Below are 16685 nucleotides of genomic sequence, written 5' to 3' on the forward strand. Positions count from 1 at the left end.
TGAACCTCACCACCTGTGGCTCAAAGTCCATGACGAGATTGAAATATTGCTCAGTTTCCTTATCATTTGACTCCTGAACTCAGTATAACAATTAGATAAGCACAAAATAAGTAAATGATGATGCCACCAGAGATTATGAGCAACTGAAGATAGGCCTCTATGGGGAAGGGGAAGGAGCACTATGGGGGCATCTATTTGGGGCTCTATATCCCCTTAAGGACCGGGCTCATTTTCACCTTAAGGACCAGGCCATTTTTTTGCAAATCTGACCAGTGTCACTTTAAGTGCTCATAACTTTAAAACGCTTTGACTTATCCAGGCCGTTCTGAGATTGTTTTTTCGTCACATATTGTACTTCATGACACTGGTAAAATGAAGTCCAAAAAATTTGCGCAAAAAAATACCCAATTTACCAAAAATTTGAAAAAATTTGCAAATTTCAAAGTTTCAGTTTCTCTACTTCTGTAATACATAGTAATACCCCAAAAAATTGTGATAACTTTACATTCCCCATATGTCTACTTCATGTTTGAATTGTTTTGGGATTGATATTTTATTTTTTGGGGATGTTACAAGGCTTAGAAGTTTAGAAGCAAATCTTGAAATTTTTCAGAAATTTACAAAAACTCAATTTTTAGGGACCAGTTCAGGTCTGAAGTCACTTTGCGAGGCTTACATAATAGAAACCACCCAAAAATGACCCCATCTAAGAAACTACACCCCTCAAGGTATTCAAAACTGATTTTTGGAAGGCTGATTTTTATGGACTGGTTTTTTGACACCATGTCCCATTTGAAGCCCCCTGATGCACCCCTAGAGGAGAAACTCCCTAAAAGTGACCCCATCTAAGAAACTACACCCCTCAAGGTATTCAAAACTGATTTTACATACGTCGTTAACCCTTCAGGTGTTGCACAAGAGTTATTGGCAAATGGGGATGAAATTTGAGAATTTCATTTTTTTGCCTAATTTTCAATTTTAACCCATTTTTTCCACTAACAAAGCAAGGGTTAACAGCCAAACAAGACTGTATCTTTATTGCCCTGACTCTGCTGTTTACAGAAACACCCCATATGTGGCCGTATACTACTGTACGGCCACACAGTAGGGCGTAGAGTGAAAGGTGCGCGGTTTGGTTTTTGGAAGGCAGGTTTTGCTGGACTGGTTTTTTGACACCATGTCCCATTTGAAGCCCCCCTGATGCACCCCTAGATTAGAAATTCCATAAAAGTGACCCCATCTAAGAAACTACACCCCTCAAGCTATTCAAAACTGATTTTACAAACTTTGTTAACCCTTTAGGTATTGCACAAGATTTAATGGAAAATAGAGACACAATTTCAAAATTTCACATTTTTGGCAGATTTTCCATTTTAGGGCTCTTTCACACCTGCGTTCTTTTCTTCCGGCATAGAGTTCCGTCGTCGGGGCTCTATGCCGGAAGAATCCTGATCAGGATTATCCCCATGCATTCTGAATGGAGTGAAATCCGTTCAAGATGCATCAGGATGTCTTCAGTTCCGGTACGGAACGTTTTTTGGCCAGAGAAAATACCGCAGCATGCTGCGCTTTTTGCTCCGGCCAAAAATCCTGAAGACTTGCCGCAAGGCCGGATCCGGAATTAATGCCCATTGAAAGGCATTGATCCGGATCCGGCCTTAAGCTAAACGTCGTTTCGGCGCATTGCCGGAGCCGACATTTAGCTTTTTCTGAATGGTTACCATGGCTGCCGGGACGCTAAAGTCCTGGCAGCCATGGTAAAGTGTAGCGGGGAGCGGGGGAGCAGCATACTTACCGTCCGTGCGGCTCCCGGGGCGCTCCAGAGTGACGTCAGGGCGCCCCAAGCGCATGGATCACGTGATCGCATTGGACACGTCATCCATGCACATGGGGCGCTCTGACGTCATTCTGGAGCGCCCCGGGAGCCGCACGGACTGTAAGTATACCGCTGCCCCGCTCCTACTATGGCAACCAGGACCTTAATAGCGTCCTGGGTGCCATAGTAACACTGAAAGCATTTTGAAGACGGTTCCGTCTTCAAATGCTTTCAGTACACTTGCGTTTTTCCGGATCCGGAGTGTAATTCCGGCAAGTGGAGTACATGCCGGATCCGGACAACGCAAGTGTGAAAGAGCCCTTAATATTTTTTTTCCAGTTACAAAGCAAGGGTTAACAGCCAAACAAAACTCATTATTTATGGCCCTTATTCTGTAGTTTACAGAAACACCCCATATGTGGTCGTAAACCGCTGTACGGGCACACGGCAGGGCGCAGAAGGAAAGGAATGCCATACGGTTTTTGGAAGGCAGATTTTGCTGGACTGGTTTTTTGACACCATGTCCCATTTGAAGCCCTCCTGATGTACCCCTAGAGTAGAAACTCCAAAAAAGTGACTCCATTTTAGAAACTACGGGATAGGGTGGCAGTTTTGTTGGTACTAGTTTAGGGTACATATGATTTTTGGTTGCTCTATATTACACTTTTTGTGCAGCAAGGTAACAAGAAATAGCTTTTTTGGCACGTTTTTTTTTTTGTTATTTACAACATTCATCTGACAGATTTTATCATGTGGTAATTTTATAGAGCAGGTTGTCACGGACGCGGCGATACCTAATATGTATACTATTTTTTTTATTTATGTAAGTTTTATACAATAACTTCATTTTTAAAACCCAAAAAATGTTTTAGTGTCTCCTTAGTCTAAGAGCCATAGTTTTTTCAGTTTTTGGGCGATTATCTTGAGTAGGGTCTCATTTTTTGCGGGATGAGATGACGGTTTGATTGGCACTATTTTGGGGTGCATTTGACTTTTTGATCGCTCGCTATTACACTTTTTGTGACGTAAGATGGCAAAAAATGGCTTTTTTTACACCGTTTTTGTTTTTATTTTTTTACGGTGGTCACCTGAGGGGTTAGGTCATGTGATATTTTTATAGAGCCGGTCGATACGGACGCGGCGATACCCAATATGTATACTTTTTTTTTATTTATGTAAGTTTTACACAATGATTTCATTTTTGAAACCAAAAAAATCATGTTTTAGTGTTTCCATAGTCTAAGAGCCATAGTTTTTTCAGTTTTTGGGCGATTATCTTGAGTAGAGTCTCATTTTTTGCGGGATGAGATGATGGTTTGATTGGTACTATTTTGGCGTACATGCAACTTTTTTGATCACTTTTATTACCTTTTTTGGGAAGTAAGGTGGGCAAAATTTCAATTTTCTCATAGTTTTTATTTTTTTATTTTTATGGCGTCCACCGTGCGGGGAAAGTAACATGACCGTTTTATAGATCAGGTCGTTACGGACGCGGCGATACCTAATATGTGTAGTGTATTTTATTTTTTTAATTTTTATTCAGTGATAAATGTTTTTTTTTTTATCTTAACTTTTTTCACTTTTTTTTACATTTTTGTGACCCAGACCCACTTGGTTCTTGAAGATCCAGTGGGTCTGATGTCTGTATAATACAGTACAGTACAATATATATTGTTCTGTACTGTATTTTACTTACACTGAACAGATCTATGCTTTTAGCACAGATCTGTTCAGCACCATGGACAGCAGGACGCCTGAGCAGGCGTCCTGTTGCCATGGGAACCTTCCCCGTCTGCTCAGAACTTCGCAGACGGGGAAAGGTAAGCACAGGGCTGAGGGGGGCTCTCTGGGGGCTGTCGGGGGGCTCTCTCCCTCTCCATCGGGGGGCTGCAAAGGCACAGCAGCCCCCCAATGGAGAGGGAGGGAGCTCCCTGACCGATGACAGTTAACTTTTTCCATACAGCGGTCCGTACGGACCGCGGTATGGAAAGGGTTAAACGGCTGACATCTGCACAGATGTCAGCCGTTTATACCAGGGTGTCAGAAATGTGCTGGCACCCTGGTATACCCACTAGAAGCCAACGATCGTTCATGGGGAGGCGGGCGGGGGATCGCGATCCCGCCTGCCGCACCGCCCGCCTCCCGCAACGCCCCCACCGCCTGCGACACCTGCGACAAAAATATTGATTTTAGCCAGGGACCGCGGGGATCAGAAACTGCAAAAAGCGCAGCAAACCGCAGGTCTGAATTGACCTGCGGTTTGCTGCGATCGCCGATACGGGGGGGTCAAATGACCCCCCCCTGCATTGTTACGGGATGCCGGCTGAATGCTTTCAGCCGAAATCCCGTTCCGATTAACCCCTGGGGCGCCGGAATACAGATTTTAAGTCAGGACATACCGGTACGTCCTTGGTCCTTAAGGACTCGGGAAATAGGGCGTACCGGTACGTCCTATGTCCTTAAGGTGATATAGGGAATTTTATACTGGCACATTATGGGGGACACTATGGGGAAGGAGAGAGGAGCACTATGTGGGCATTTACTGGAGGCATTATATAGGGGTATTTTATACTTGCACACATTATGGGGACACTATGGGGACATTAGCTCAACTGGGGGCACTAAGAGGGGGACTTTTTTTGTACTGGCACACAGAACAGGAGCAGTTTTTGTACTGGTGCACATTATAAGGGACATTCTTTGTTCTGATGCTCATTTTAAGTGGCCAGTTTGCCACTCACAGTTATAGTGTTCCCCAAAGTCCCACCAATAGTAATAATTCTCTGCCAGAGTGCACTTAGTCGTAATAGTGCCCCTACAGTGCCCTCACATAGTAATTGGGGGACATAATGTTTACACTATTAGTGTCAGGGACACTATTTGCTGGCCTCAGTTATTTTAGAGCACTGTGTGCCAATAAATAATACAGAATGCTAAGTAAATTAGGGATGGAGGGATTAAAAAAATAAAATAAAAATTAAACTCACCTCATCCACTTGTTCGCGCTCATCACATGGACCATGTGATGGGCGCAGTGACGTCACCAAAGGTCCTTTTCCTCTCAGGTCATCAAAGAAGAAGAAAGAAGAGGAGCCGGGCAGCGCGAACATGTGGATGAGGGGAGTTTAATTTAAATTTTTTTTTTTAACTCCTCCATCCCTAATTTACTTAGCAGTATTAAGAATGCTATTATTTTCCCTTACAACCATGTTATAAGGGAAAATAATAATGATCGGGTCCCCATCCCGATCGTCACCTAGAAACCATGCGTGAAAATCGCACCGCATCGGCACTTGCTTGCGGATGCTTGCGATTTTCACTCAGCTCCATTCACTTCTATGGGGCCTGCGTTGTGTGAAAAACGCATAATATAGAGCATGCTGCGATTTTCACGCAACGCACAAGTGATGCGTGAAAATCACTGCTCATGTGCACAGCCGCATATAAATGAATGGGTCCGGATTCAGTGCGGGTGCAATGCGTTCACCTCACGCATTGCCCCCGTGTGGAAAATTCACCCGTGTGAAAGGGGCCTAAGGGAAAAAATGTTAATGAGAAATATAAATAAGCAGGCTCTCAAGATGTATGTCAAAATGATTTTTTACTATTTGGGAGAATATTGAGAAGATAGCATCCCAGAAGAAGCCAACAGTGAAAAGTGTGGGCTAGCAACTGCCACTTCTGTCTGTATGCTATTTACTACTGTTTATGTATTAAACCAGCTTAATATTACTCTTTGCCCCACTATGGATTAATTATTTATGTACTGTAATAGCATTCCCATTTTATTCTTATGACCTGCCGCCTCTAGGGGCATGTTAGTTTCCCTTATCATACTCTGCTTGATTTTAATTATATTTGTTATTTAATAAAGATGTTACTGATTTTTATTAAATTGGCATGGAGTGCCTTTGTTTGTAGGAGTTGTATTTCAGAACATGGAGATAAAAATATGAAAAATAATTTTTAAAGTGTTTTATTTTTGCAAAAGTAGTAAAAAATAAAAACTATGTAAATGTGCTGTCATCATACTGTCCCCCAAAATGAAGTTACATTTCAATTAAACCACGTAAAGAAAAAAAAAAAAAGTCATCTGCAGGCAGCATGTTGTACTGCAGGAGTAGCTGAGCAGATATACAGTTTTGTGGGAAAACGTGCATTTTAGGCTACTTTCACACTCGCGTTTGGTGCGGATCCGTCATGGATCTGCACAAACGCATCCGTTCAGATAATACAAGCGCATGCATCCCTTCAGAACTGATCCGTTTGTATTATCTTTAACATAGCCATATTGTGTCAGTGAAAACAGATCCGTCCCTATTGACTTACATTGTGTGTCAGGACGGATCCGTTTTGCTCCGTTTCGTCCGCCTCCAAAGCGGAATGGAGGCGGAACTGAGCCAAACTGATGCATTCTGACCGGATCCTTATCTATTCAGAATGCATTGAGGGCAAAACTGATGCATTTTGGACCGCTTGTGAGATCCCTGAATGGATATCACAAAAGGAAACCAAAACGCCAGTGTGAAAGTAGCCTTACTCTTTTACATTCCTGTTCATTCTTGGCTTTGAGTCGGTCCTATCAGTGATTGACAGGCTTTCCTCTATGACTGTGTACATACAGGTAGCTGTCAATCACTGAAAGGACAGTTTCCTTGACTTCAAAGCGCAGAAGGAGCAGGAATTTAAATAAAAAAATACAAGATTTACTCAATCTTTTCCCATAAAACTATATATCAATCTGCTCAGCTCCTCCTGCGCTATAACATGCTGCCTTCAGCTAAACCAACATGCTCAATGTGACAGGTTCCCTTTAATAAAAGTTTTTCAATACATTATACAGTATCTAGCCCAAAATGGGTGAAAGTGAAAAATACCTTGTCCTGCAAAATGCAAGGCAGGGTGTCATGTTCGGGGGTCTGGAAAACCCCTGAACATATCACAAGCATACACAGAACAGACAACAAGATCCAAAAAAAGCCAAAACAAATGTTTTATTAAATAAAAGTATCCAACACAAGCTGTGCGAATAAACCAGGCCAGGAAGGAACCACAGCTAAGAGGACAGCAAAAGCTGTACTGATCAGGCGGATCAGTAACCGGTTTGACTTTGGGCTAAACCCTAAGGGTGTTATTTCAATGCTCCCCTGGTTTTCACCCTTTAACCGCTATACAGGGATCTGGTCCTTGCCGCAAGGGGGTGCCCAGACCTCTACCTCCTGGGATGGTTCCTGTAAACTTGGCAGCTGACCTGCAAGGAAACAGACACTGGTGCAAGGCACCTGCAATCCAGGCATACAATATTGAACACTGTTCAGACACAAGACTAGGATACAGGATCACAAAGTCACATAGTCAGGAACCCATGCAAATCAGGATACATGGAACATGACGAACATAGACAGATCAGAACATAATCAGAGAAATAGAAGCATGTCTGGAACCCATGCGGAACAGAGAGCATAACGATCTCACACAGACATACAAACATACCTGGAACACATGCGGAACTTGAAGCATGGTGTTCACAGAAAGGACATGAAGACATTACAACATAGAAACATGGTTACATAGTCTGGAACCCACATGGATTAGGGTACAGGGAGCATGGTGTTTACTGACAAACAGGTAAACATGCCTGGAACTCATATGGAACTGAATGCATGGCTTTCACAGACAGACCTACAAACATGCCTGGAACCAATGCTGAACAGGGAGCCTGGTGTTCACAGACAGACATACAAACATGCATGGAACCCACACGGAACACAGAGCATGACATTCACAGACATACATACAAAATAGCCTGGAACCTATGTAGAACAGGGAGCATGGTGTTCACAGACAAACTAGGAAAGAAGACACTAATGAATAATCAGACTGACCACACAAGTCAGGGTAGAGTAACAAATACACTGGTCAGGAGAGCAAGCACCCTGCACTCAAAATTCCTGAAGACAGACTGAACTCCCAGAAATATCGCATACAGATCTAAATAGCAGGGTGATTAAGACACCTGACCACCTGATACGCAAACAAGCTCATGGAAGCATGAACCCTAAATAGACATAGGGAGCACACTATTCACATAGCACAGTTCACACACTGTAGTAGACTGCAGCTAGCATGCACCACCCAAGCAACCAGCATGTACAGGAGCGTCAACCGCAACCAGTACGCAAGAGCGCATGCAGCCAGCCTACATGACAACAAGTGTCACAGCGAGTCGCACTGCGATACAAAGACAAGGAGCAGAATATCCACAGGACTCAGTTCACAGATTAAGAAGGCTGCACCCAGCACGCACCACTCAAGCAACCAGTATACACGGGAACGTCAACTGCAGCCAGTACGCAAGAGCGCATGCACCCAGCGTGTGTCACAGTGAACTGCACTGTGACACAGAGATTAAAAAAAATAACTGCATCATAAAAGCCAAAACTGGATGTTCTGGTAAAGAAATATGGTGAAAAGCTAATTCATGCAATATGCCCTCAGAAGACATGAGAGCACTGCTCTGTAAGGCCCCTTTCACACGGGTGAGTATTCCGCGCGGATGCGATGCGTGAGTTGAACGCATTGCACCCGCACTGAATACCGACCCATTAATTTCTATGGTGCTGTTCACATGAGCGGTGATTTTCACGCATCACTTGTACGTTGCGTGAAAATCGCAGCATGCTCTATTTTCTGCGTTTTTCACGCAACGCATGCCCCATAGAAGTGAATGGGGTTGCGTGAAAATCGCAAGCATCCGCAAGCAAGTGCGGATACGGTGCGATTTTCACGCACGGTTGCTAGGAGACGATCGGGATGGAGACCCGATCATTATCATTTTCCCTTATAACATGGTTATAAGGGAAAATAATAGCATTCTGAATACAAAATGCATAGTAAAATAGCGCTGGAGGGGTTAAAAAAAAAGAAAAAAAAATTTAACTCACCTTAATCCACTTGCTCGCGCTGCCGGCATCTCGTCTGTCTCCTTCTTTGCTGAACAGGACCTGTGTTGAGCATTCATTGCAGCAACAGGACCTGTGGTGACGTCACTCCGGTCATCACATGATCCATCACATGATCTTTTAACATGGTGATGGGTCATGTGATGGATCATGTGATGACCGGAGTGACGTCACCACAGGTCCTGTTGCTGCAAGTGGATTAAGGTGAGTTAAATTATTTTTAGATATTTTTTAACCCCTCCAGCGCAATTTTACTATGCATTCTGTATTCAGAATGCTATTATTTTCCCTTATAACCATGTTATAAGGGAAAATAATACAATCTACACAACCCCGATCCCAAGCCCGAACTTCTGTGAAGAAGTTCGGGTTTGGGTACCAAACATGCGCGATTTTTCTCACGCGAGTGCAAAACGCATTACAATGTTTTGCACTCGCGCGGAAAAATTGCACGTGTTCCCGCAACGCACCCGCACATTTTCCCGCAACGCCAGTGTGAAAGAGGCCTAAGGAGAAAAAAGGTTCCATCTCCAGAGGCTACAAGGTTTTTCACCATAAAAACTGTGAATCTGTGGAATAGTCTACCTCAGGACGTGGTCACAGCAGGTGGTTGATGTTTTTGTAAAAGGCTTAGATGAATTCTTAGAGCTAAGTAAAATTAATGCTTATGTAAATGTGTAGAATTCTTACTTGATCCCCACATGGAAAGACAAGGGAAATTTTCACCATTGGGGCAGATTATTTTGCCTTCTTCTGGATTAATAAGTAAAAACAAAGGGGAAGATCTATGAAAACTGGTGTAAAGGAAAACCGGCTTAGTTGCCCATAGCAACCAATCAGATTTCACTTTCATTTTCCAAAGGAGCTCTGAAAAATTAAAGGTGGAATCTGATTGGTTGTTATGGGCAACTGAGACATTTTTCCTTTACGCCAGTTTTGATAAATCTCTCCCACAGTTCTAAAATTTACTCCCACTTCCCTGTATCCATATCCTCTTCCTCTCCATGGTTAAACTTGATGGACCTTTTTTGCAATGCACTACATGTAGGTGTTCAAGAATGAAAATAAAATCTAGTTGCCTTTTTGATAACATAAGGAGGTTAGACCACAGGTACAGTTAGGATTACATTCAGCTCTACATGTGAATGCATTTTTGTCACACTGTAACACCACTGTGTATTATATTCATTGTACAAATACACAGCACACAGTATTTAGTTTTAGGCAACCCATATGAAGCCACAAGATTTTTTATAGGAAACAATTGTCATGGTTCTCATTTATTTGTTTAGTTACGGTATATCTTTCAATTACATTAAAACATTGGATATAAAAAGTAAGGCCTTTTAATTAGACTGCATACATTTCAGTAGTTTATACATAACCATTTATATCAGAAATATAATGTATATAAAGCATTGCATGCCAGCAACAAAAGAAGTAATTCATTTATAAAAATAAAAAAACAGATAATGGGTTAGTAATGTCATAGTAAGCCAATAAACACAATCTAAAAAAATATATACACAACTGAACTTCAAGAACATAAAAATATTATGGATTCAAGTTTTCTAGGTTGTTCTACTTAAAGGTTATGAACACCTTCAGGGGCATTTTTTATGATTGCATTCTACTCATTTGGGTCTAAAACGATTTTTTTTATTGGTCTTTATTTAAAAATTTCTACAGCTTTTGTCCTACAGCGTTGAGTATCTTACTTTTAGTTTCATACTAAGTCATCATGCCGCTGTTCTGACGGCTGGACATATAGCCTTATCTCTGAACTCCTGACAGCTCATAAACACTCAATATAGATAAATTCTTATCAAACTGATAAGAATATGATTTAAATGAGTGCTTATGAACTGTCAGGAGTTCAAAGATACGTCCAGCCGTCAGAACGGCTCAGTGTGAAACTGAAAGTAAGAAACTGAAACTTTTTTAATGAAGACCAATTGAAAAAATATATTTTTAGCCCATTATGAGTAAAATGCAATCATAAAAAATGCACCTGAAGGTGTTTAAAGTCTTTAAAAAATGTATTACTTATTACAATAAAGAAAACTTAGGGGCAAGAAATGTTATAAAATAAAACAAACTGCGCTACATGAATTGATGACTAGATATTATTGCATCTGCACAGATAGTGTGTCTAGTGAATGTCTACTGAAAAGATATTGCATTACAACATTAGACTGTATATATCCACTTTATTGTATATTACATTAAACAGCTATGGGAAGAAAAATAAGTGATTGTGCCTAGAGCAATTGCTGCATATTGAGGTGAACCAGTGCCTTGTATTGATTAATGTAATCCAGGACTCCTTATTTCTTCCCTATTTGACAATACAAGGTCATGGAAAAACCAAGGCCAAAGAGCTGTAAAAACAGAAAAATATACAGATTGTACAAAAATATAAATGTCAAATTTGTTATTAAAATGACAACTCAATACAAATTGGGTTCTTAAAACTGGTAATATAATTCTGCCTATTTCATGAGGGTTGTATATATATCATCATACAGCTGGTGAGGTGTATTTATAATACAGCACATTGATGTCATCGAACTGTTATGGAATGGCTCAATCATAGTAAGGGCTTGTTCACATCACCGTTATGTATTCCGTTATGGCTTTCCGTTATAACATGGTTATAACGAAAATAACGGAATCCATAAGACGGAAATCAAAACGGAAACCTTTAGAGGCATTCCGTTTTGATCCGTCATAATAGAAGTATATGGGCAAGAATAACGGATACTGTCGACAGGACTTTGTTTTCCGTCCAGCATAACAGAAACCAGACGGATCTGTTATGCTTGCCCATATACAGTACTTCTATTATGATGGATCAAAACGTAATGCCTTTAAAAGTTTCCGTTTTGATTTCCGTCTTATGGATTCTGTTATTTTCCGTTATAACCATGTTATAACAGAAAGAAATAACGGAATACATAACAGTGATGTGAACAAGCCCTAATATAAAAAATGTGCAATACAATGCAGATGCGAAACAATGTCCAATAAAACATAGAACTATAATGTGTGGTATAGTGTACGAGGGGATGCTGAGAAGTTCCTGGTTTTGCCCCCTTCCAGTTGGAATTGAAAAATGAATTTGGTACCATATGAAAGCTTGATACCGTATCTTGTTATGTAACTGGGCAGATGTTTACGATTATTATAACTTTTTAATTTCAAAAGGCAAACAGAAACGTATGGTATCCCACCATTACCCATGCAAACAATAGAACTAAGGATTAGGGATTATTCTGGATTAAAGTGGTACTATACCTACTATACATAAAAAATGGAAGCTCTTTGCCCACATTTTTGATCAAACGTGTGTAGAGCCCATCTACCGGCATCAAAGTGGCTTCTGCAAATGGGTACCTAACACTAACAGAACTGCCTCTTCTGGGCCTAACCTAAGCCTACAATGTTCAGGGCGGTATAGGAACCTGCTATATCTATACTCTGCTCAGAAGCCCTAGGCAGATGGGTGGGAAGTGTTCAATCTAAACGAGGGAGCTACCCTCCAAACATAAGAAAGAAAATTTAGCCTAGCACATCCATAGTCACAGGTGTACATCCATAAAGCTAGCATGCATACATGCTGTCTGCATGCTAGATTTATGGATGTGCACCTGTGACTATGGATGTGCTAGTCCAGTGGTCCTCAACTCCAGTCCCCAGGGCCCACCTGCCGGTCATGTTTTCAGGATTTCCTTAGTATTAGGCAGCTGAGATAATTAGTGTCCATCTATCAGGATTTACCACAGGTATTCATTCTGTGGGATACTCCTAAATCCTGACCGGCAAGTGGACCCTGAGGACTGGAGTTGGGGAACCCTGTGCTAGTCTAAATTTTATTGCAGTATTTTTCATTTCAGGTAGAACATGAGATGGCAGAAGCACAAGAAAGTTTCACGTCTGTGGAGTTACGGGCCGTCATGAACTTTTAGTTTTTCCAGGGAAAGTCTGCATAGGACTTTCACACTAAGATGTCACAGACACTAGGGGAGAAGTGTCCTCAGTGTGAAAGTCCTTTCCCTGGAGAAACAAAAACTTCATGACAGCCCGTAACTCCACAGACATGAAACTTTCTTGTGCCTCTGCCATCTCAGTTTCTACCTGAAATTAAAAATAGTTATAACAATCATAAACATCTGATATTTGCACAGTTACATAACAAGATATCAAGCTTTCATATGGTACCAAATTCATTTTTCAATTCCAACTGGAAGGGGGCAAAGCCAGGAACTTCTTAGCATCCCCTCGTAATATAAGTCATGTTGCTTATGGCACCTCTGGTGTGTAGCGTAGAGATGTCCATTGTTTTAAATATGTAATTGTAGGAAAATTTAAGGCCCCCATATCGGCTGTCCGATTCAGTAGTTTTTCAAATAGTTTAGATTGTGTCTACAGTGTAATGCAAGCACTGTGTAGTCTGATCCCTGTAGTCATCCTCGTTTCATCTGCCCCTTCTTCTTGCTAATATACATTTAGTAGTTTAGCAAAAAGTATAGGCCAACAATGCCCATTAATACTTTCCAGTATTCCTCTTCAGTTCTGGGCTGCCAGAGTTAAAGCTTTGTGTGCAGTGGCAACCAGAACTAAGTTAATCACTGAACTCTATCTGTATAGCGCCACCTGCTGTGTGTTTGTTTTTTTATTCCTTTGCAATGTTCACTGAGATGGTCGCACATGCTCAGTTTCATCCCTCAACTGCCTCCTTGTTGTGATAGGGAGAGCATGGACACGCCTCCTGAGCTGCAGCAGAAAAGACACTCCCCTTGAGCTGTCAGCTTGATATAAATGTAGCAGAAAAATGAATGGGGAGATCTCTGGATCCATGTGAGGTGCAGGGCTGCTTCTAGCTTTGTTAAAAAGAGATTGTCATTTTGTAATTGCTGATCTTTGTAATCTAAGTTTTGAACATGATTGTGGGGGCAGCTATCTTGCCTGAGATGTTCTTAACAGCATTTAGAGATATTAATGCAGCATACCATCAGTCATATAGGCAATAGACAGAAGCTGATTCAATGGGGGGAATTTATCATGAGAAGAATATTTGAAGTTAGTTTTGCTTGAGTCCGTGTTGGTTTACTTTAAGCTACATTTATCATGTATGCTACACTTTTGTCTAGAAAAGCTACTCCAGTTTTCCTACTCCACTCTCCTGCTGGAGTGAGATTGTGACTTTTTTTGGTCAATGTGATAAATCTGGAGTGAAAATTATTAACATGGTTAACCACGCTCACTTTCCCACCTATATTTTAAAACTGGAGTGAGTGGAGTAAAAATATCACAATATTTTTGTGCAAGTGAGCATAAAAAGTTACAAAAGCCCTGTTTTGTGACTTTTTGAAGCCATAACTTTACTTATGTTAACTTTATTTACTTATGATAACTTTGTTATCTATATATATAGTGATATATGTAATTCTAATCCTGCCTTATATAATAAGCAGATAACTGCAGAAAAGTGGTATGTACAGACCAAGAAGTGGTCCTAGTGGCCAGTGCAAAAACTGCAAGATTTTATGTGTTTTTTTTTCAAATAGATTTTGACATGAAAGATTAAAAATAATCACCAAAAATTATTTAAAAATATGTTTAACATAAGAACATGATTTAAACAATAGGTGATTTTCTGATTACACATTCCCTTTAAATTTATGGTTAGGGTTGGGATTCATTTTAGGGTTTGGTCTGGGGTGTGAATTGGTCAGGAGAAATCAGAGTGGTCTGGGCTGGATATTTAATTAAAAGAAAGGTAGGAATGGTAACACACACTTGTCAATGTATTCATAAATTTTTAACAGGAATAACAGAAGAAAAGCACAATATACAAATCCAGAATTGTTTTCTTTTGTTTTTTATGTTTTGGTTCCATGTCTGTTTGATCGCTATCACTAGGCCATGTTTTGTTGTCTAATTTCAAAAATACTGTTAGCTCTCCTAAAACGCGTCAAATGAAAAACTGAAAGCAAACATAACAAGCCAAGCTCTGCTCCATCAATACACACAAACCTGTTTAACACTTTGCACAGAAGACAAATTACCCAATTTGTGACATTTAGACAACTGTATATCCTTAAACATTACCTCCACTGCGGCCAGCCCAAACGCAATTCCAATTATGATTATAAGATTTTTTTGGTAGTAGTCAACCAATACTGAAGAACATGTCTGTTTGAAAAATCAAAAATCCATACAAGGTTAATAATGATAGCAATGTATACACTTTTTCTTACCATGTGTGATAATTTGCCATACAGTTCAGCAAAGTATTAATATATTAATAACCTCTTAAACCTCTTTTTTTTTTTGTATCTTTATGTTAGAATGTCACTTATATGCCTGTTATTAACCAACTTTTTAATAATAATTATTATTATTACTACTGCCATTAACCCCTTAAGGACCTTGCCATTTTTCACCTTAAAGGGCTTCTGTCACCCCACTAAAGTGATTTTTTTTTTTGGGGCTAGTTAAATTAGTTATATAGCGATATATGAAAATATAATTGTGTTCCTTACTTTGATCCAGCAGTTTATTCAAAAAACGAAGTTTTATCATATGCAAATTCGGTCTCTACCAGCAAGTAGGGCGGCTACTTGCTGGTAGCTGCTGCAGAAATCCGCCCCCTCCTCTTGTTGATTGACAGGGCCAGCCGGGATCTCCTCCTCCGGCCAGCCCTGTCGGCGTTTCAAAAATCGCGCGCCTGTGTTGAATCGGCGCAGGCGCTCTGAGATGAGGAGGCTCGTCTCCTCAGAACTCCCTCAGTGCGCCTGCGCCGATGACATCACCGAAATAGAAGACGTCATCGGCGCAGGCGCACTGAGGGAGTTCTGAGGAGACGAGCCTCCTCATCTCAGAGCGCCTGCGCCAATTCAACACAGGCGCACGATTTTTGAAACGCCGACAGGGCTGGCCGGAGGAGGAGATCCCGGCTGGCCCTGTCAATCAACAAGAGGAGGGGGCGGATTTCTGCAGCAGCTACCAGCAAGTAGACGCCCTACTTGCTGGTAGAGACCGAATTTGCATATGATAAAACTTCATTTTTTGAATAAACTGCTGGATCAAAGTAAGGAACACAATTATATTTTCATATATCGCTATATAACTAATTTAACTAGCCCCCCAAAAAAAATCACTTTAGTGGGGTGACAGAAGCCCTTTAACCTCTTTAGGACACATGACGTACCGGTGCGGCATGTTGTCCCGGTACTTAAGGACACATGACGTACCGGTACGTCATGTGTATTTCCGATCACCGCAGCCCAGCGGTGATCGGAACAAGGTGCCTGCTCAAATCGTTGAGCCGGCACCTTGGCTAAATGCGCGGGGGGTCCTGTGACTCCCCCGTGTCGGCGATCGCCGCAAACCGCAGGTCAATTCAGACCTGCGGTTTGCGGCTTTTTATGTTGTGGGCGGCGGCGGTGCCATCGGGTCCCCATGGGGCTGTAGGGGGGACAGGATGGCATGGAAGGCAGCGCGCTGCCTTCCTGTGACGTGCTTGTGTGATCCAGCCCCCTGGATCTCACAGGCCGGAAGCTGTATGAGTAATACACACAGTATCACTCATACAGCCAATGCATTCCAATACAGAAGTATTGGAATGCATTGTAAAGGATTAGACACCCAAAAGTTGAAGTCCCAAAGTGGGACAAAATAAAAAGTGAAAGAAAAGTTGAAAAAATTAAGTTTACCCCCCCAAAAATTAAAAGTTTCAAGTAAAAATAAACAAAAACGTCATTTTCCCCAAATAAAGTTAAAAAAAATTGGTAAAAAATAGGGGGGGTAAAAAAGTAGACATATTAGGTATCGCCAAAATAGTACCAATCTAACCGTCACCTCATCCCGCAAAAAATGAGCCCCTACCTGAGACAATCGCC

At 41.3% G+C, this 16685-nt stretch overlaps 1 protein-coding gene across 1 annotated transcript in view; it reads right to left on the reverse strand.

Moving 5' to 3' along the window:
* Nucleotides 1-9998: 9998 nt before the first annotated feature.
* TSPAN8 (tetraspanin 8) overlaps nucleotides 9999-16685 on the reverse strand; it is a 48407-nt gene continuing 41720 nt past the window's right edge. The window contains exons 7-8 of the mRNA XM_040415722.1: nucleotides 14893-14976; nucleotides 9999-11159 (exon numbers count right to left, since the gene is read on the reverse strand). Of these exons, the coding sequence (XP_040271656.1) occupies nucleotides 11106-11159; nucleotides 14893-14976 (138 nt within the window). The 3' untranslated portion in view covers nucleotides 9999-11105. The remainder of the gene's footprint in view (nucleotides 11160-14892; nucleotides 14977-16685) is intronic.

The sequence above is a fragment of the Bufo bufo genome, chromosome 1 (genome assembly GCF_905171765.1).
Source record: "Bufo bufo chromosome 1, aBufBuf1.1, whole genome shotgun sequence".
NCBI lineage: Eukaryota > Metazoa > Chordata > Amphibia > Anura > Bufonidae > Bufo > Bufo bufo.